General features: G+C 38.2%; 1 protein-coding gene across 1 annotated transcript; it reads right to left on the bottom strand.

The window, feature by feature from the left end:
* Positions 1-762: 762 nt before the first annotated feature.
* On the bottom strand, positions 763-20,339 carry LOC146468335 (protein disulfide-isomerase A3-like). The gene is made up of 12 exons (XM_085124829.1): positions 20,111-20,339; positions 19,911-19,998; positions 17,969-18,089; positions 13,894-13,941; positions 11,957-12,019; positions 10,375-10,498; positions 9,523-9,737; positions 8,772-8,967; positions 5,820-5,922; positions 5,103-5,231; positions 3,042-3,121; positions 763-1,819 (listed from the first exon to the last, which is right to left on the bottom strand). The coding sequence occupies exons 1-12, from the start codon at positions 20,248-20,250 to the stop codon at positions 1,642-1,644; spliced, it is 1,485 nt and encodes a 494-aa protein (XP_084980955.1). The 5' UTR covers positions 20,251-20,339; the 3' UTR covers positions 763-1,641.
* Between the last annotated feature and the right edge of the window lie 342 nt (positions 20,340-20,681).

The following is a 20,681-nucleotide window of genomic DNA, read 5'->3' as shown; positions in this document are numbered from 1 at the left end:
GAGAGATCGCCATTTTGGCCATTCGAGAAGATCTTGGGGACGAGGTTGGTTTATGTTGCATGGGTGCAGATAGGGGGAGAGTGCCGCGAATGACTAACATGCTTGAGAACGAGAAAAAGACGAGGCGACTGGGGAATAGGTAACTGTGGGTTGCTTACATGGGCTTCAACTGCATTTTTTTTAAACTCATATTATTATTTAAGCTACCTGGTGATCATTCCAAGTCGCTCAATGTGAGGAACTATTCAGGAACTGCGTTCAAATTAAGAAAGAGAATGAAAAATTAACTGTTGTGTGCTCATTCCCTATAACGGACTATACGAGGAGACTCCACCCGAAAGGGAACCCTTTTTCAGGCTGGAGTCATATGAAAGGGTAGGAATTTCATGAGTTGAAGTACTGAAAAGGGTAGGGAAAACTGTGACAAGGTATTTAAAAGGTTCTGTTATACTGTCTCGAACAGACCTACCGAAAAAAGATAAAGTACGTGTTTCTACTGCAAGTATGTCAAAGGGGTACAGGCTGGAGCTATATGAAAGGGTAAGGCAAAACTGTCATAAGGTATTTAAAAGGTTCTGTTCTCTGTTTTAACGTCTCGAACAGACCCAACGAGAAGAGACGTCTCGGGCGCACAGTGTGTCATGGGAAGGGATGTCATCCTGCGCGTCTCATGCCACTCTAGTAATCTGCATTCAGCCTTCCTGGAATCTTCTCTCGCCTTGATCCACGGTTCATTATCAGTACAGAGTAAGCGAAAAGGACTAGTCCAAAACAGCCCATTTATTTAACACGATCACCCAAAATATCCACAAAACTCCACTTTTACGTTAAAGCTGAAACTTTTAACAGTTAATAACCGAGACAATTAACGGTGAATTTCCCCATACTGCCCAGCTCCACTCGACAATGCTTTGGAAATAATGCGTCTTTGTTGCTGTTTTTCTTTCCTTTTTTTTTTTCTTCGACTGAGGCCTTGTAGCTTCACTGGGGGTGTGCATCAGCCAAGCCTGAGTTTAGCTGGCGATCTAACGCTCGTTAGGCGAGCCCCAGGGATAACTATAACACGATAAAAAGAGACCCAAAAACAGCGAATGGAACGACAAACGCCAAACTGGGATCAGTTCGAATCAGAATCGTTCCTACCAAAACTGAGCCTGATCAAGTTCACAAAATGCCACTGATTTTCCTAAGAAGTCAAAGTCAGCTTCACAGAGGATACATATCTGGGTATTATGGTAAAGCTCGATGCGAACGGTTGACTTCCCAGACGGAGTTAAAGGCTACGTGGTCAGTTAACTGGTATGGGCAGCAAACACGAAGCAGGCCTTAACTTGGTAAAGAACCTGCAGGCCAACACATTGCAGTGACGCTGCGTTTTGGATTGGAAACTGACAACGTTAAAAAAGTGCCAAACCTTTATCGAGTTGCAGTAACGTGGTATATTACTGAAAACGACATCTTGATATTACACCCTACCTTACAAGTTAATACTTTTAGCAAAGAGCGTGGAAGGAATAATACGGGCAAAAGCGCATCTTCGCTTTTGGGTAAAAAATATCTGCACTTTGAAGAAAACCGTTTCGGCTAAGAAGCATTAAAGAATACAATTTGTTAAGTCTAGTTTTACAAAAACGCCTTTGTTTACAATTCATCTTTAGTTTTCTTTGACTTCTTTTTCTTCTTCTTGTCGGAGGGAATCTCAAAAGTGTTGGTGGCTTCACGTTTGAGGTAATCAACAAATGAGTCGACGTCTCTTCCGCCATTGTATTTCTTGGGGGTGTCTTTACCCTTCATTGGTGAAAAGTAAATTGTAGGGAATCTGTAGAGACACAACAAAACCAAAATTGTTTTAGCAAGTCCTATCCAAATATTTTTCGAAACAAACTGAACATAAACTTCTTAAAAATCCCAAACAGTAAGTAGGCTTACCGGTTGTTATTTACAAAGTGTGACCGAGGATTTGAACAGGGGACTATCGTCAAACAAATCCTAGTGGTCAGGGGACTCGAACCTGGAACCTCAGGATTACAAGTCCGCGCCCGCCTCTAACCACTCAAAGGCCACAACGTCTCCCTTCCAAAAGATTCAATATGCACATGTTTTGGAGAGTAACAACTTAAAGGCACTCATAATTTTGATCACTATTAAATCGAATTATTTCAACAGCCGCGATCAACTAATTCAATGCCTCATTTCAGCATTCATTAAGTGGAATGATAGGTCAAATCGTCGTGTCTGCAGAGTCGAAACGAAATGATTCCCTTTTTGTAGATATTCTACAGCTGTCACCAAGAGTTGCACTCCTGTCTGTTCCATACCAGCATACTGTCTGTATAAGCAGGGTGGCTGTCACACCAGTGTGTCTAAAATACCATGATACCCAGCGATAATAATGGGGTGTCCGGCCAGAAAGGCCTAGTTTCCATGACAGCTGGGTATCTGTAAGAGCGAGCTGTGTGTTGAATTTCCATAGCGGCTTATTCTCCACAGTAGCAGTGAACCTGGTAATAGTGGGGTGTCTGTGACTGTGCAATCTCCATAATGGCACTGCGTCCATAGCAACTGGGTGTCCATGAAAAAGTGGGGTGTCGTGACAGTGGTATGTTCGTAATTTAAACGAGAAGTTCAGCTATAGGGGCAAGCCCCTCCTTCATTTCACACCTTTGTGGATGTGAGATGCAAATGCAGATGTCGTTCAATCGTGGCAAGATGTTGACTCAAGCGTCCTCTAAAAAAGTATGCCTTAAAATTTCATAACATCACCATAGAAATAGAAGACATTGGCTTCTATTCCGAAAACCAGTAAGAGTCGTAGAAAAAAAGATGCGTGTTGTTTGTCAGTTGATTGACAACTGAAGGTGAGAATGGCCAGGTCAGGCCCCTTTTGTACCTGAATTCTCTGTTTAATGGTATTGTTGTATTGTATTGAGGAGGAGGAGGAGCAGGGGGTGTTGTTATTTTTACAGTTCGATACCAATCAGAAGTAAAACATAAAGGACAAAGTTAATAATCAGCTCAATCCTTTGAACAACTGTACTTACCCCTCCACTCTGTAAGGTGGTGGTACATCATTAGCCGTGGCGTCCATCTTGGCAATGACGACATCTTTCACATCCTCCAACTAAAAACATACACGATACATGCACAATGTTAGTGGAATGTTACTAACAGGAGGCTAGAGCTCTCTTTTACTTGTGCCGTTGGATTTGAAGCTACAGTCCTCCCAAGGTATCAAAGAAAGAAAGAAAGAAAGATTAAGTTAATATGTGTCAACAGCAGTCATGTGCATCTGGTTAATGAAGCCGCCTCTGGTTCGGTTCTTAAGTTTGCATTAAAATTTTCATGGGTAACTGTCGAAATTTGCGACACGCAAAAGAATTTGAACGCCGGTCATTCCTGGACTTGTGGCCCACGGCACAAGAAAATACATGACGCAGAGCTATCTCAAATCAAATTCAAAGTTTATCAGGCTGGATTAGGCAAGACCCACGACACAGTGTACAAAGCCTGAAAATCTGCTGCGGCGTTGAAGCAATCTTTACGAAAAAGAGATTTCTTCTTTCTGCAATAATTAAGGAATTTAGGCTTTGTACAGCCGTTGCGTGACAAGTCGTACGAAGCATTGCCTCGTGTAACAATGCCGGCCTTCTGCATAATTGTAGCTTTGAATAACCAAGTAATAATTTTGTGCTCAACACCGACACATACTAGTCTCTTTCAAGTTCATTTTTTCTCAAAATATATAACGGAACTTGCTGGTAAGTGTTTTACAGCTCTGGTATAACGAAAAGCCAAGGGATTGGAAGATGTCTTCATTATCACCCAGCTTCCCTGTAAACAAAAACCCGCTATGACGAATTAGTAGCAAAACGTCCAAACTCTTCTTATTTGGAAGTTTGGTTGACAATTTGATCACTTTTGAGACGTTGATAGAAGTGTTAACAGACAAATAGGATGAAATGGCAAAGTGCCCGTCTAACAGCCTTTTACAATGTAATAGCTGAAGGTCCCTCTTAATACAGAGACTACGCGGAAAAAAAAAGGTCTTGGCAAGGGCTGCAGGAATATAAAAAGAAAATTGGGGTAACCGCACATTTTCCTGAGATATCTAAAGAACAAAAGGTTTAAAATACATAGCAATATAATGTATGGGATTTTGTTCCCAAATTGAAGCTTGATTATTTCTGAAAAATGCAATATTCCCCCTATTATCTCCTTAGATTTTTACAAGACTTGCTAAGATCAGCCTTTCCTGCATAGTAATAAACCACACTAAAATACATTTGTAAGCACTTTCCCATCCTGAGATGAGTGCAAATGTATGCGCAGTAGGAAGAGGAGGCATCTTTTTAAGTGTTTCCTTTTCTGTTGACCTGTTTCTCATTCAACTTCAATCACGTAATTCCGTAGGTTGGTTATATCAGGGTAGATTTTAAGCTTGGGTTGATGGATGGTAACAGGGTCCCTTAGATAGACCTTCTTTTTCACGCATTTCACTGTCATTTTGGCCAGCCTGAAGAATATCAATCCTTACTGCGGGGACTTTGTTACAAAGGGTTTTTTTACACTGGGATTCCACTCTAGAAAAAGCAACTTAAGCATCTTAATTTATCTTACTGTATCAAAACATGATCAAAAATACAGGTCATAAGATAAACGAAATCAACACAAACACAGTCAAAAGAAATTTACAGAATGCAGTGGGGAGAATACTGATTTTGATATCAGGGCCGTATTCAGTGTGTCACAAGTACAAAACAGAGAACACAAGAAGTTCAGATTCCCTAAGGGGAGAAAACCCCATGAAGCCTTGTGGGGATTTATTGGGTAAATATGCAACATCCTTTCAAAAGAACTTTAGAATCAGTTTCTGCTGAGAGGTAATGAAGAGAAAGAATATAGGGTCTGTCTCTTTGTCATGTGAGCTTGCCGCAGGATAAGAACACTATCAGTCTACTCAAAAAAGAAAAAAATTACAATACTTCACATGTAACCTTCACTTTACTAAGGAAGCAGGAACCATAAGAAATGTTAATGCTCTGATGAAGGAGCACAGTTGTCACTGAAAATTGGTTTGAAAATAGTAACAAATAGTTTCCAACCTTCTCTCCAAGTTCTTTGTAGATGGGCTCTAAGCTTTTGCAATGGCCACACCATGGAGCATAGAACTCAATTAACACATCCTTAGTTGGGTCATTAACAATCTCATCAAACGTCTCGCCAACAACAACCTAGCAACACGAACAGACCAAAATATTAACAATGTACTGCTTGAGTCTAAGTATCATGTCTGTAAAGTGTTTTCTCTGAGAAAACATTAATGATCAGTACCTTGTAGGTGGTTCATAGAGACAGGTCATTTTCTGAAGCTTATGTTATTCAATGTACCATGTGATGTGGGGAGCAGGGTTGGCGCAGTGTTTGAGCACTCGCCTTCCACCTATGTGGCCCGGGTTCGATTCCCAGACTCGGCGTCATAAGTGGGCTGAGTTTGTTGGTTCTCTACTCTGCTCCGAGAGGTTTTTCTCTGGGTACTCCGGTTTTCCCCTCTCCTCAAAAACCAAGATTTGATTTCATTTGATTTGATTTGTAATTAGCTTTCTTGGATTGTAAAGCGCCTTAGATCATTTAGATGTTAAAGGGCGCTATATAAGTATTAAAATTTAATTTTTTTTTAAATTTATGTATGCTCACTAGAGGGTGTTTCATTTGCACCCCACAGCCCACCCCTCTGCTTCATACTAACACTGTGGTAATAATAATAATAATACCCATCTGGTATGTAAATAAACATGATATAGCCTTTTGTTGTTCAATACCTTAACTGGTCCATCATTTGTCTCAGGTACAGGCTCAGATTTAATGTAAGGTTTAACCTTTCCAGCAAAGTATTCATCCAGGAACGCCTTAAAGTTATCAACACTAAAATTGACAAATAAAGAAAATAATTATTAGCTTCATCAGCAAGCTAGAACACAATAGGCAGGAAGTGAAATCTGGTACCAATGCTATGGATTTAATTGACAACACAGAGGTGCAGTGGCATGAGACTTGCATTAAGCCAGATATAACAACACTGAAAGTGCAATGGGTATATCTATAATAAAATTTTTATTTTTTTCCAAAAAGTGGGTATGAATGTGTGGACGCCCTTGAATTTTGGTTTTATTCTGTAAGGGCATAACTCTACCTTAACACTTGTGAGTCTAACTGCATAGAGGCAGGCACACTGGCAGTCCTTCAAAATGTCAGAATCAATTTGCAAACTACCTGGTTTGTTGACCAGAGAAGGTATTACAGAAAACCAAGGTCAATTCTAAAGAGTAACACTGCAGGATTACTGGAAATAAAAATATACTGGTGTTTAAAACCTGTACAAGCTGGTCAAACATGGTGCACACATTTCCCAAAGGCCTAGTTCACACTAGTGATGGAAGTGGAATCAGAACGGAGTAGGAATCAGAAGAGTCTTCTGACATTGTATGAATCAATACAACAGAAGCAGAAACAGAAGCCTAACTTTCATTCAAATGGCAGAAAGCTGCCATGTTTTCTGTTCTAAATCTTGCGTAAAGGGATTAGGAAAGGTTACAGTCAACCCAGGTCACGCGTGAACGATATTTTTGAAATTTGAACGGAGTTTTGAAATTTACATGTCAGTTTTGAAAATCACCAACGAGATTTCAGAGTTCCCGTATAAATTTCCCTAGCTTATTGATGGTATAAAGCTATGAATTTTTCTTTACATTGCAAAATTGAATATTTCAAGAATAACAATTGTTTCCTAAGTATTTTGAAACTTTTTCTCAGTTAATGCGTCTTTTTTGGAACAATTTCCGGGGAAATGTCCAACATTCCATTCACATGTCCGACATTACAAAGAGAAATTCGAATGTTCATTTCATTCTTGGAAATACTGTTCACCTGGGTTGACTGTAATAGATTCTTCTGTTTGCACTTCTGATTCTGATGAACAATTTCAAAGTTCAAAGTGATGAAATCAAAAGCATAATTGGAAGAAAAAGGATAGCTTGTAAAATTAGATTCCATCAAGCTTGCGATTCCATCTCTGTTTCTTTATTCACACTGGAATGAAAGGTTCCTTACACTACCAATTCCAGCTCTGATTCCATGGCCATTGTTAAACAGCCCTTAGTAAGGATATGTTACCATTACAAACAGGCTTTGTCATTCTCGTATGCAAATCGCAAAAAAACTTCCCTATCAATTTTTCTTTCCCACATGAGGCATAGAAAAGTGTAAAAATCACTTCCAGTGGGGTACATTGTGGTACAGGATGGGAGACTGGGGAAAGTATAACTTTGAAGTCAATAAAGGATCGCTACTTTTGTGGTTTCTCTGTTCCTCAGCTGTTTCATGGCAAGCATTCAACATTTCCAGTCGAAACTTTGTCCACACTGTTTTCTTCTTTAGCACACAAAAAACTGAGGAGCAGAGAAACTGCGGAAACTAGTGATCATGCATTGACATCAAAGCCCTACTAGCATGATATTCTTATCCGGAAGTGAAATTTCACGTTTTAATACATGTCAAACCCAAGAAATCAAAATTAATAGCAAAAAAGTTTTTAAGTTTTTCATTCAAGAACATCATGAAGCACCCTGCGAGCAGAGTCTCCTTTTTTCTTTTTCTTTACTGAGAGAAAAGGAGGCTCTGCCTGAATCGCATCAACTCTTTGAAGCCGCCACAGCCCGAACTTGTGGACTAGTCAATCTTGTTTTCTCTCTTCAAACTGGTTTTTCCAGTGTGAGCATCTGTTTAGTGATAAAACCGATGGTTATAATATTGAGCCTGCCATACCATGACAAATCAAGATGGCTGCGAGATCTGCTCGTCATGCACGAAGCCAAACACCAGTTATTCTCGACGAGATTCTTCTTACAGTCAATTCACACGTGACCAGTATTTTGAAATTTGAATGGCATTTTGAAATTTACCTACAGGTCAGTTTTGAACATTGCCAACGAGGTTTCAAATTTCCCCTAGAAGTTTCCCTAGTTTATTGACGGTATAAAGCTTTGAATTTTTCTTTACATTACCACATTAAGTATTTCTAGAATAACAGTTGTTTCCCAAGTATTTTGAATCTTTTTTTTTCCGTTAATGCGTCCTCTTCGGAAAGATTTCCAGAGAAATGTTCAACATTCCATTCACATGTCAGACATTACAAAGAGAAATTCAAATGTTCATTTCATTCTCGGAAATACTGGTCTCGCGTGGATTACATGAATTGATTTTTTCCGGCTCAGATACGTCCATCTCTCTTCCTACCGGACACGGCAAATCCTTAATTTATCTACTGGCAATTCCGTCAATGAAAGAGTTATCCAAGCGGTCAGATGAACTTTCGTTTCATGTTCCTTCGCAGCCGATGTTAACGGTGGTTTCTCCTCTCATTGTCCTGAAAAATTACCTGAAAGCGAACCCCTATTAGGCATATTGGGCCTAGGTTCGAAACTGTATCCTAGCAACATGCAGCGCATGCTCAATAAAGATCTTACTCGATTCATGCCGAGTCTTTCTCGCGAACGCCAAAATCGAGCAAGCAAAAGAAAGGCTCTGCTAGCAGGGTGATGATGAAGATTTGATCAAGCAAATAAAAACAATTCTGTCATTAAGACTTTAAAGGCCAATGCTAATCAAAAATATTTTTACAGTGTGTAAAGCCCAATCATGAATAGACTCCAAGGCTCTACCACAAATCTCAATATTCTTTCAGAGGCAAAGAATCAATAAATAATAGCAAATACCTGAAGGTTTCTTCCATCTTATACTTGCTTCCATCATCACTCCAGATTACAACAAAACGCTCATCCTTGTTCGTGTCAAGAGCAAGATCACTCAACTCTCTTGCAAAGTCTCCTTTCTTAGCAATGGCAAAGTTCATCACTTTGTTCTTATACTCTTTAGCAACTTTCAACACACGATTACGCCAATAATTGGTACCTGCAAGGAAACAAGAGGCACACTACACCATCAAAAATGTCACTGTAAGTTTTACTTCAAAAAGTGATGCTGCTTTTTGGTGGGCAAAACAAGCCATGTTGACATGAAATGAACATATTTAATGTAATAAATCATTACCCTAATAAATACCACATACCAGTGAAATACAAAAGAGAACAAAAACTATAAACTTAATCATAGGTTAAAACTCTTTGCACAAAACAACATGAAAGTCAAAACAAGCTGTACAACCATACGTACTGTATCTACTGCGAGGCTCAACCTACAGTTGGTCACATAATAGTCAATCCCTCTTATATTTGGATGATATTATGTTGTAATCATTCTTGGCATCTAAACTTAATACATGCATATTATTATCTAGAGTACTTCTTGTGAATGAGAACTGGAGGTCTCATTTTCAGGAGGGCTTATCGTTGGGATTTTGGTACATATAAACTGAGTTAGATCAGGCTAGAGAGGAGAATAATCTAGACTTGGTGCCCTTAGCATTCACCTTTCTAATGTAAACATTTAAAAGAAAAAAGAACCCACCTTTTGCATTTAGTTTGTAATCAACGTTGTAATAAACAACACAGAAGGGCTTCTTAAACTGATCTTGATTATCAGGTGTCATCTCACCAGCAAGCCCATGGACAGATTCATCAAGAAACTTTTTCATGTAAAAACTTTCAACTGTTCCCTTGAAAACTGCTTTGCTGGGTTCCAGCTTTGAATGAAGGTGTGAAGGACGGAAAATCACCATCTCACTGAAAATGAACAGAGAATGGGCATTAACATTGAAAAGTGGGGTGATCATGAATGACTGTGAAAGAGTGACACAAGGAGCAAATGAAGCCTGAATCATACAAAATATAAATTCAATACCTGCCAGTTAAATTAACCTGCCATCAAAACATACTGGGTAAAACAGTTAAATTCTCCTCCCGCTCACCCCTTCAGCTAAACCAAAAAAAATAGGTATGCAAATGTGTCTACAGCAGAATCTAGTAGCAACAAAAGTAATATAAGCATTGTTGGCTTGATAAAAGTGTTTCTTCATTGTTGTAAGTGAAATTTTAAATGTCACTCATTGGAGGACTCCAAATTAAAAACAATAATCTTATTCTCCTTCTGGCGGCAGTGGTTATAAAATAGTAGCCAGCAGTAAGTTTGTGTGTACATTGTGCATTATACTGTGTAACATTAAATGTTTGAAAGCTCAAATAAACCTGTTGCTTTGGCCTCAAACAAATCTTGTATATCAGAGTAGAGAAAGAGGTTAACCGTTTTATTATTTTAGGATGACATGTTACTAGAGAAGAATTTTTTTTCAGGAATGATTCATGGTGGTGTCGATGAGGTTGTCATTAAAATAATATTTTTTCAGAAAGAACCAAGCCATACTCTCTGTGTCCCAGCTCAGCCATCACTTCTTCACTGGTTGTGTGCGCAAAAAGGTATTTTTCCCTCTTTTGATCAGCAACACTCATAAATTCAACTCGCAGCTCGTCATCCTTGTCAAAGAATCCTTAAAACAAAAAAAGAAAAGTTTAAGTTCTCCAACAATGTAACCATGGAAACCAAATAAAGAGAGTTTGTGCTCAATTTATATTTCTTAAAATAAAACTCTCTGTTAATTTGTTCATTAGCAATGCAGGAAGAAAACCTACAGCCATCTTGCTTGACCACAGCTGTCCCACGCCGGAGCTCAACCCAGTTTCTGAAGCATGAAGCTCCCATCCCTTTAATGCTGTAAATGTAGTTTAATTGATTTTGAAAGCCTTACATATTCTACTTTCAATCTTGTATAATAGAATGTCGATTTGAACTTCATTTTCATTTGAAAAATTCAAGCGAGTTTATTATCTTGCATGCATGGAAATTATGCGTCAGTCATGTAACATGTAACCAAAAGTTTAAAAATTCGTATCTTTTGAACTATTGAACAGAAGAAAGCAATGCTTTAAAACCTTATTTAATAAACTATTTAAAAACATATTACCGAAAGTAGCTACACTTTTAGTTTTTCTTACATCTCCAGTGCGCGTAACGGCCTCTCTGTTGATGGCTGCTACGTGATACTTAAGATGCAAAATGTTCAAAAATCTATAACTCAGGTTTGAAACATCATAAAATTCTCGTTCTTGTACCAAAATAAAGCTATTGAAATGTACTATGAAATGCAATGAGATACAGTGTATTATCATACTCGTTTGTTTTTTATTGAAAAATATTCAGATAAAGTTTCGTTTCTGGCTTTGTTTACAAGTTCACGATTCTTGTACTGTTTACTGATTTCACCTTGAAACTGTGCAACTCTTATGTTATTAGTGCTGCAAATGTACTTTCATTGAATTTGAAAACCTTGTATATTGTAGCTTCAATATTCTATAAAAGACTCTTCATAAGAACTTCATTTTCAATTGAAAAATGGAAGCAAGTTTTTATCATGTGGAACGCGTATGAAATTATGCGTCACTCATTACAATGTAACCCGGCAAAACATTTTGAAAAATTGTATCTCTCGACATATTCAACAAACAAAAAAATAAAGCCATGCTTTTAAACCTCATCTGTCATTTTACTGTTTACTGGCTTCCTTTGCCTTAGCAGAGGAATAACCAAAATAAGTTATAATTTTATTGAATTCTGCATTAAATATTAAGCTTTTTATCAATATATAGATTGTGGTGGTTTCCTAAAAAACAGTGTGCGTACGAATTTTTTTGGTTTGGAGTAACCTTAAAGAAACACAGCAAAAAGTTACCTAGCCTCAAACTACCGTGACGGTGGAAACCCTAAAGAATTCAGTTAATTTCTTTCGATCTCTCTGTTTCTAGAATTGTTTTGCAACTAATCTAAGGTATCATTGTACTTTTTTCACCAAATAAAGGACACACTCCCCTTTAAGTTCCCTGGTCACTAAAGCATCATCAAGGTCTTGACAAGTTCAATATTTAGAAAAATTATATTTACTGCTACCTACCAACAATAACTGGAACCTCAGCACCAGAAAGTTTCTTGTTCATTTGTTCTAAATCAGTGATTTCTACAATTGAACAGAGATTTTGTAGTTACAATGTGTACATTTCAGATGGAAGGAGAATATGCAAACTGTAAAAAAACATTTTCATTTCAGTTGTTGGTTGAAGGACAGTACCCCCTAAGACAGAGGTACAGGTATTTTTGTCCCAACTGTTTGGAAAAAGGAGATCTTACCAAGGGCCACCGGAATCAAAAAACAAAACTGTGAGCAACCACGCATTTTTCAGAGATAATTAAGCAACAATAATTCTAAAAGACTTTAAAAACTACATAACAAACTATGGCATTTTTACCAATAATTATTGATACTCATGATCAATTATTTCTGAAAAATGAAAAATGCATAATTACCCCTACTAATATTTTCCTTTTTGATTTCAAATAACACTTGCTAAGATGTTTTTCCTGTATAGCAATACATGCAAACCAAGCTCAAACACCTCTGTATTACTGGGTACCATCCCTAAAGTACCTATGAAGTAAAAAATAACTTTTGCTCATTTGAAAGGCCTTTCAAAAAGAGCAAGAATGGCATTTAATTTTTCTGAATAGCTTCTCTCATTCCAGAGATATTCAAGTTTTTGTTCAAAAACTGATGACGTCACAAATCGTTTCAGCACAAAGACAAATCACAAAATTGGAGTGATGCTGCTCAAACTTGGCACCAGTATGGTACCTCAGGTAAGACACAAAATGACCCCTACTGTACTGTTGCCATGGCAACAATTTTGCTTTCGGGTCTATTTAATGCTTGATTGACGTCATCATTTTTTGCCTTAACCAGAGATTGTTTACTCGCAATGAGCTAGAGAGGAGATGTAGGGTAGTATGGACACTTCATGCGTTTCAAGTAGGACTGTCTGCCTCTCCTTATCTTGTCAAAAATGCTGATATCTGGTTCAAAGCAGAAAGGGACTGGGGCCGAGAGTAATACCATGGCAACGTCAAAAGGGGTGTCATTTTGTTTCTTACCTGGCATACATTATTGGTGCCAAGTTTGAGCAACATCAATCCAATATTGCCCGAGATATTCTTGATTTCGTGATTTGTCTCTGTACTGAAAGGATTTGTGACGTCATCAATTTTTTAACAAAAACTTGAATATCTCTGGAACAAGAGAAGATATTCAAAAAAAGGAAATGCCAAACTTCTTCTCTTTGAAAGGACTTTTAAATAAGCAGATGTTATTTTTTACTTCAAAGGCACTTTAAGAAAGGTGTATTTCTTGGACCATCCAGAGATGCACAGAACTGATACTAAATGAAACTATTATTAATAAGAGTTGTGCTTGTAACTTTCCATTAATATTGGAAACATTACTATTGCTTAGGAAATTAGTGCCTGTTATGATGTTTTGTCACACGGTTGAGTTGCTGACTTACTAACTTACTGATCAAACAGTCAATCATTCATTCTTAAAATTCTGAAGACTGAAAATGACTACATGGAGTCTCCCAGATTGAAACACTTGCCCTGAAGTCTATATTTTATGTTGCAATGTTTTGCTTTTTTGGGTTTTATGACACCCCACTATCCCGTGAACTACAAAAAAAGATCACAACAATAAGTTTAGATTGCTTCTCGGTTTTTCCATTCTTTAATTTCAACATGATTTTTTTGGGGGGAATGTGTTCCTTGAGCAAATTATTTGGTTTTATGACACCCTGCTATCCTGTGAACTACACAAAAAGATCACAACAATAATTAACCCTAGATTGTTTCTCAAGTTCTTTCCATTCTTTTATTTCAACATCATTAATTTTGTGTTCCTTGAGCCCACCCAAATAGTTCAAAAGTTAGTTGCATGTGGATCTCACAACTGTTTTCTGTGAATATGTGTTTAAGTGAATAAAAAAGGTTGTTGTTGTTGATACTCACCTTTGGAACTGGGCCCAGCCTGTTTCTTCATGTGAGAAACTATACCACCTTCATATCAAGAAAGAAAAATTATTACTGTACAAATGGAACTTTTGCAAACTATATAATAATAATATTATTATTATGGACTGTTACCACAAGTATGGCAAGCCAAATGTAGCAATATTCAATTCGTCTCATTTTATATTCAGTTTTGTATTATATATTCAACTATGTGTTTAATATTCAACTTGTATTCAACATTCAACACGCTTTTTAACCTTCAACACATTATTTAACATTCAACTCTCTATTTAACATTCAACTATTATTCATTCAACATTCAACTATTCATTTAACATTCAATTCTTCATTCAACATTCAACTATTCATTTAACATTCAATTCTTCATTCAACATTCAACTATTCATTTAACATTCAACTATTCATTCAACATTCAATTCTTCATTCAACATTCAACTATTCATTCAACATTCAACTATTCATTCAATTCAACTTTCTTGAGCCCTCACTATTTCTGGTCAGTGACGCATAGCATTGCTTGTTACAAACATGGCGGCGGCATCCATGACGGCAATGCCGGTTACGGAAATGGCAGCCTATGAAGATGATGACACAAGGCTCGAATTCGATGTGGAGCCTGACTTGCCAAGGTTTCTTTCCTCGATCCTTCAGGGAACTGACCAGATTTCCCAGTGAAAAGAAGATAACGAAATTGTGGAGCAGCATATTGTTGTTGTTGATCGAACGGTGAGTTTGCTTCGTAGGCTCCGAGACAGCAGTTTGAATATTAACGCTTATGACAAAAAAACCTTAGACAATCTCTCATCAGCTTTCAGTGAGGTCTTATCCGCCCTGCAGCAACGTTTAGCCATAGCATCTTTGTCTTCAACCTCAGTGGCAAAGAATGTTTGTGCCAGGGATCTCAAATAACCTGTCATATACACTTGCCCTTTTGTTGCTCCATGTTCTAGTGTAAGTAAAGCCCAAACCCAGGAGGTCTTCCAGGAGCTCTGCAGGGATGTTGAAAGCTGGTTTACCAGGCTCATCACTTTTTAGCTTGGCACAAACATTCTTTGCCACTGAGGTTGGAGACATAGATGCTATGGCTAAACATTGCTGCAGGGCGGATAAGACTTCACTGAAAGCTGATGAGAGATTGTCTAAGGTTTCTTTGTCATAAGCGTTAATATTCGAACTGCTGTCTCGGAGCGTACAAAGCAAACTCACCGTTCGATCAACAACAACAATATGCTGCTCCACAATTTCGTTATCTTCTTTTCACTGGGAAATCTGGTCAGTTCTCTGAAGGATCGAGGAAAGAAACCTTGGCAAGTCAGACTCCACATCGAATTCGAGCCTTGTGTCATCATCTTCATAGGCTGCCATTTCCGTAACCGGCATTGCCGTCATGGACGACGCCGCCATGTTTGTAACAAGCAATGCTATGCGTCACTGACCAGAAATAGTGAGGGCTCAAGAAAGTTGAATTGAATGAATAGTTGAATGTTGAATGAAGAATTGAATGTTGAATGAATAGTTGAATGTTAAATGAATAGTTGAATGTTGAATGAAGAATTGAATGTTAAATGAATAGTTGAATGTTGACTGAATAATAGTTGAATGTTAAATGGAGAGTTGAATGTTAAATAATGTGTTGAAGGTTAAAAAGCGTGTTGAATGTTGAATACAAGTTGAATATTAAACACATAGTTGAATATATAATACAAAACTGAATATAAAATGAGACGAATTGAATATTGCTACATTTGGCTTGCCATACACAAGGGGAGAGGGGGTACTTGGATAGATAAGTGATGCAGAGGGTCGAATAACAAAAAGTTGTTACACTGAAAAAAAAAGGTCTACGTAAATTTTATGGACACAAAAAAGTCCACCAGTCCAGCGTCAAAGTCTCTTTTTTAATCTAAAAATGAGAACCCTTGATTTTCCTTTGAATCAAAGCAAAACAAAAAAAAATCATCATTACTAAAATATTTCACCCACAAAAGACCACTGGAAATCAATTCATGCCCAAAATTTCACTTCCGAAAAAGGCCTTTGCACCTCCCTGGCACTTATATACCCAAGTACTTAATAATATTTTTGCAACTGCTTAAGTTGCATAAATAACTGCAAGGATCTTTCTTTATCATCAATCTTTATCATCATCATCAATCTTTATTTACACACGGTCAAAAATTCATCAGGTCAATAGAAATAAATATAAACACAAACCATCAATGGGCAATTCCAGAAAATATCCATACCCAACAACGGACGGCTTCCATGTTTTAACCCCCCCTTGCATTCGGAAATTCCAAAATGCGTTATCCCCCCATGCCCTCAGAATTCCATAATCGTGAACCCCCCCTCCCCTTCAGAATTTCCGGTTTTTTCGGGAAGTACATTTTCGACTTAGCAACGCCTATATGAACAAATGAACATGAATTTATGCCTCCTCAGGGCTGTGATCTAGCGGCGCTTGGCGACAAGCTTTACTCTTCAGCGACAAGAAAAACCTACCGCTAGTGGCCAGGCTGTGAAAACTTCTTTATAACTCCGAATTTGGCTATAATAATAAACACCATTTACGGCACTTTTACTCCTCTTTGTTTTCTCATGCTGTTTTGACGTTTACAGAGCAGAATAGCTCAAATTCAGACAGTTAAAAAATCTTTCAGCGGTCAAATATACCGTCGAGTCTTGTTGCGTCCTTTTATACGTCATGTAGTGTGCACGAAAAGTGTTCTCAACCCATATGATTAATGTAGTGTACATGAAATGTATCATGATCTATCGGACGATCTGTCGATGCTTGTCTTCTGCTTCGCGGTCATACGTTCGTGGATAATTTTATTTACGAACTACAGAAGTCTTCTACAATAGCGTTTTCAAGGAACTCACTCTACACTTTCTATCCCAGAAATCCCACCTGTGGAATTCACCAGTGCCTTCGGACATCCAATCGTAAATACCCCCCCCCCCCCCATGCCCTAAGAATTCCATAATCGTGAACCCCCCCTCCCCTTCGGAAATCCTTAAAGCCGTCCGTGGTATGGTATGGATATTTTCTGGAATTGCCCAATGTCAAAATGTATAAATATATAGAAATCCTTATCCTAAACAACAATTCTAACACCTAAAGAAAACTTGACCTGCTTTCCGTGAATGCTGTGTCTCAAGCTCTTCTATATAGATTTAATGGGCTTCTTATGTTAAGTGTCTCATAGATTTTTGGTTGCAGGCTTTCAAACATGATTTACCCATCATGAATGGCAGAGCAGGGATGGAACACCAGTGAGAACACTCATTTCCCACCAATGTGGTCCAGCTTCAATTCCCATACTTGGTACATGATAATCATACATGCATTGAGTTTGTAGTTGGTTCATGGCCTTGCTCCGAGCAGTCTTACTCCAAGTCCCTGGGGGGTACTCCTTAGAATTTTTGGTGGGGGTGTGCTACTTGGTTCTCCAAATTCTCACCTTATTTCAGACCAACACGTGTTATTTTTCGGTGGCTTTTTTTGGATGTGGCCTTTAAAATCCATACCCATTTTTAGATCTGGTTTGTAGAATCCATACTTGTTTCTGTAAAATCCATACTATCCAGTTTTCAGACATCAGACCAAAACCATTAAAATCCATACCCTATTTCAGACCAAAATGGCTCAAAAGCCATACCCTTTGGTGCCACACATAACTAGCAAATCATGTTTGAGAAACCACACCAGTACATTTTACTGCAGTAATAATGTGAATTAATTATAGTGAAACAAACTCAACTGGGGCAACCCAACATTGATCAGCCAATCACATGTCACATTTACAACAAAGTAGTGTGGCTTTGGTAGTTTGTAAACCAATCAAAATTGAGAACATTTCTTTAAAATTCAAAGTGTCGGTTTTTTTCAGTGGCCCTGGTTGAGTTCGTTGCACTGTAATTTTAATTAATAATTATTAAGTAATTCATTAATTGATAAAGTAATTGAGTGAAATGTGTTCTCCAAGCATAGCAAATTAGCAATCTGTTATGACCAGTCCAAGCATCACAAAATGAAAGTTAAACTTACCAGCTTCCCTGGGGCCATCATACTCCTTGGAAAACTCTCCCTTACGGAAAATTTTGAGAGTTGGATATCCACTTACTCCATGTTTGCTGCAGGTTTCTTTGCCCGCTTCAGTGCAGTCAACCTAACAACAATGCACAATAACTCACTGCCTGTCACAATCGCATTACAGAATGATTGAAGATACCTGACAAACATTCTGTGATCTGGGGCTACTGGATAAGATACCGGATTATGAGTTATCAAGTAATCATCAGACAAAAACTTTGATCCCTTAATTACCAGTTCATTGAAAAAAAATTGGAAGTAAAGGGATGAGATTTAGTTTTAAAAACCCTGCTTTTAGCTTTTAACTCCTGGCAGGAGAACTACTAGTTTTACAAGCTGGCAAGGAAAATGGGAATGTGGAAGGGTGAAGAGGGAGACTGGTCTGATCTTTGTATGATGTTTACTTCCTTTTTGGAAACTGCAGGTACCACATAGGAGTACTTCAACAATGGCCATTATACCAGAACAGCAAAGATCAACAAAAAAAAAACATGCAGGCTTTTGAAATAAAGTGCAAATGTTAAAATTCAAACAGCTATACAGTACTTTGCTGTTTCTGTAATGGTATTAATACAACTGAAACTAAAAATGCATGTGAATAAGCCGGCTTCAAGCCAAACATACGCTACTGCAAACTTTTGTTTTCAGAGTTATGTGTTCACACAAAGCTAACTAAAGACTTTCTGATAGTTATTTTGTCTAGGTGTTGGAATGCTGGTAAAGAAACATTGTTCTTAGTACAAAACATTTTTACCCCTTTGCTATCTTCTGGGCTATGAAATTCCTCAAGCAGAAAGTCGATATGGAATAAAGTTTCTTAGCAAACAACACATCCGTGCAGAGACTAATCAAAAGTCCGCCACATCACCAGACTTCTTCATATTATGGCAGGTGCAAGTGCACTTATTGTTCATGTATTTGCACACCCAAGATGTTGTAGAGTTCTGCCATACTCTGCAGACTCAAAGAACCCTTGACACATAATGTTGTATTCATACTGTTCTGGCATTATCTAGTCCCTACCAAAAAGCAACAACGGCACAATTTTACCCATAATTTGGACCCAGTGGGCGGCTGTTCACAAAAGTGCTCAGTATTGAGCGGCAGACCTACCCGATAAATAAATAAATAAATAAATAAGTGAGGCCATATCTCTAGCCCATCTTACCTCCCCCCTCCCACTCCCAACCAGGTTAACTTATTACAAATTGGACTCAACAAGGCTTGACTCCCACACAGCCCCAGACCTTAGTTAAAGTACTTTCTGACTCAAGCTCTATTTATAATAATTAATTGCAGTTTGTCAATGACAGAAACTTGGAAATGGCACTTCCAGTTTCCGGCATAGACAAACTGCAATCATGAATAGAGCTTGAGTCAGAAAATACTTTAATTTATGTCCAGGGCTGTGTGGGAGTCAACTATAAGCCTAAGCTTCCCTATCCCCTCCCCCTCCCCCTCCCCCTCCCCCTCCCCCCCCCCCCTTCCTCACCGGTTGGGGACTTTAATTAAGGAAGTCGAATGGGGCTGCTGGGAAATGTTTAAGAAATCACAGGCCCACAGACAAATCAAATCACAAGGTTCATAACGATAAAAACTGTATGACTGCTATTCTTCATGTAACCTTGATTCCTCTTCTGATCAAATATGTCTAACTTTAATACTGAAGTTTTAAAGCTCCAGTGTAAAGCCTATTTAAATATTAAGTATGAATATAAGCTTTCCCTTACTGGAAATAAACAACTCTGCAAATTTCAATAAACAATGCAGACATGTGCCTAAATAACAATTGAAGGAATTGAGAATTGAAAGCTGCCCGATTTAACAAAAGACGCGAAAGACATGAAGGAGAAAAAAAAACCCAGGAAGCTCGATTTGAGGAGATTATTTTTAGTACCTTGGCGAGTTTAACTGGAGGATCGTTCTTCTTCAGTGCAGTTGCAGCAGTTTCGTACTCAGGAGCGAGCCTTTTACAATGTCCACACCTGTTCAACAAATAGACGAGTTTACGTACACAAGCTGTGTTAACCTTCTCAATTATCAGCAACTGAGCAAGCTCATCGAAAGCTTCCGCAGCTACAAGAAAGACTGTTTTACCAGGGTGCGAAGAATTCCACGAGCATGATATCCTCTTCTTTCGTTCCAGACGCAAAATTCTCATCCGTCAGTTCGATAACATCTGACGCAAGAACTACTGATGCAAATATAAAAGAAACCAAAAGGCTACTAATAATCATCTTGAGTAAGTGAAAATTTTCCTAGCTGTAGACGATGGCAGAAAAGTTTCTGAACACACGTTGGAAGTGTACATGTGACAAATGGACACGCTACGATGTCAACCGCGGTGGCGCGCTCCCATTGGTTATCAACGTACACGTGTAACAGTACTGATTGGAAGATTTGTGAAATGGTGCTAAGAAACGGACTCGATAGTCACTGGACTCTTTATATTCGTTCCGGTTTAAAGTTTCGATAAAGTTAACAATCGAACAGTAGCATCCGGTTATTAACTTCGAACCAATTCCATTCACAAATTTTGACAAGCAAATTATATGAATGTATGGCCGAATGGAACGGAATTTTCCGGGTTTACCGATTGGCCGAACAACCCCGGACAGACTCGCGAAGTATACCTGAATTTCCGAAAGTTTATTACGGAAAGTTTCTC

This window comes from Pavona decussata, unplaced genomic scaffold, assembly GCF_977016875.1.
Source record: "Pavona decussata unplaced genomic scaffold, jaPavDecu1.1 SCAFFOLD_133, whole genome shotgun sequence".
Taxonomy (NCBI): domain Eukaryota; kingdom Metazoa; phylum Cnidaria; class Anthozoa; order Scleractinia; family Agariciidae; genus Pavona; species Pavona decussata.
The sequence above is the reverse complement of the archived record's forward strand: the minus strand, read 5'-3'. Positions and strand labels throughout refer to the sequence as shown.